At 64.0% G+C, this 809-nt stretch overlaps 1 protein-coding gene across 1 annotated transcript; it reads right to left on the bottom strand.

Annotated features, from left to right (window-relative positions):
• On the bottom strand, positions 1–809 carry JCM10292_007381 (uncharacterized protein; the record flags this gene model as incomplete). Its single annotated transcript, XM_076653030.1, has 3 exons — positions 1–253; positions 372–626; positions 695–809. Coding segments are annotated over 3 exons (623 nt in total), but the record flags the coding sequence as incomplete, so codon positions are not given.

The following is an 809-nucleotide window of genomic DNA, read 5'->3' as shown; positions in this document are numbered from 1 at the left end:
CCGCCGTCTGCGGCTTGTCCTCGAGGTACAGGCTGACGAGATGGCGTGCGAGCATGCGGTCACTCTTGTCGTCGATCTTGTCCAGCACGAGGTAGAGCAGGTCGAAACGCGAGATGAGCGTCGGCGGAAGGTCGATGTTGCGCGTGATGGGCCAGTTGAGGTTGTACTTGCTGCCGACGGGGTTGGCGCCGGCGAGGATGGACGTACGCGCGTTGAGCGTCGTGATGATGCCCGCCTTGGCGATCGAGATCGTCTGCGGAAGAAAGTGTCGAGGCTCCGCGCGCCATAGGCCGAAGAGATCGACTGTTGGCACGCGCGAAGGCTCAGCGAATGCGACCAGACATGGAAGGGGGCGGGCGATTCGTGCACACCTCTGGCTGGAACTGCACGCCCCACAGCGGCTTGGTCCTGTGCTGCAGTGCCATGATCTCGAGCGCACAAGTACCCGCCGCATCTTCGGTCCAGGCGAGCGCTTCGAGCTCGGCGGGCAGCGAGTTGGGGTCGACGACGAGACTGTTGTACTGCACGGCGTCGAACGCGGTCGGCATTTTGCGAAAGAGCCCAGAGGTACCGTTGTGGGTGATGCGGCTGACTTGGCCGTGCTTCGGGGCCGCAGCCTTGACGACCTGCGACGACCCAGAGTCAGCGCGCTTTTTCGGCCCATCTTCCCGGGTCTGATCAAGACGCCACGCACCTTGCCTCCGAACGTCGTCGCAAGCCCCTGGTGGCCGAGGCACAGGCCAAAGAGCGGCAAGCGGTCTCCGAGCTCCTCGACGAGACGCTTGGGCCAGGAGAAATCGCTCGATCGG

This window comes from Rhodotorula paludigena (assembly GCF_050403205.1).
Source record: "Rhodotorula paludigena JCM10292 DNA, Rt_paludigena_JCM10292v1_ctg158, whole genome shotgun sequence".
NCBI classification, from domain to species: Eukaryota; Fungi; Basidiomycota; class Microbotryomycetes; order Sporidiobolales; family Sporidiobolaceae; genus Rhodotorula; species Rhodotorula paludigena.
This window is presented reverse-complemented; position numbering and strand designations above follow the sequence as displayed.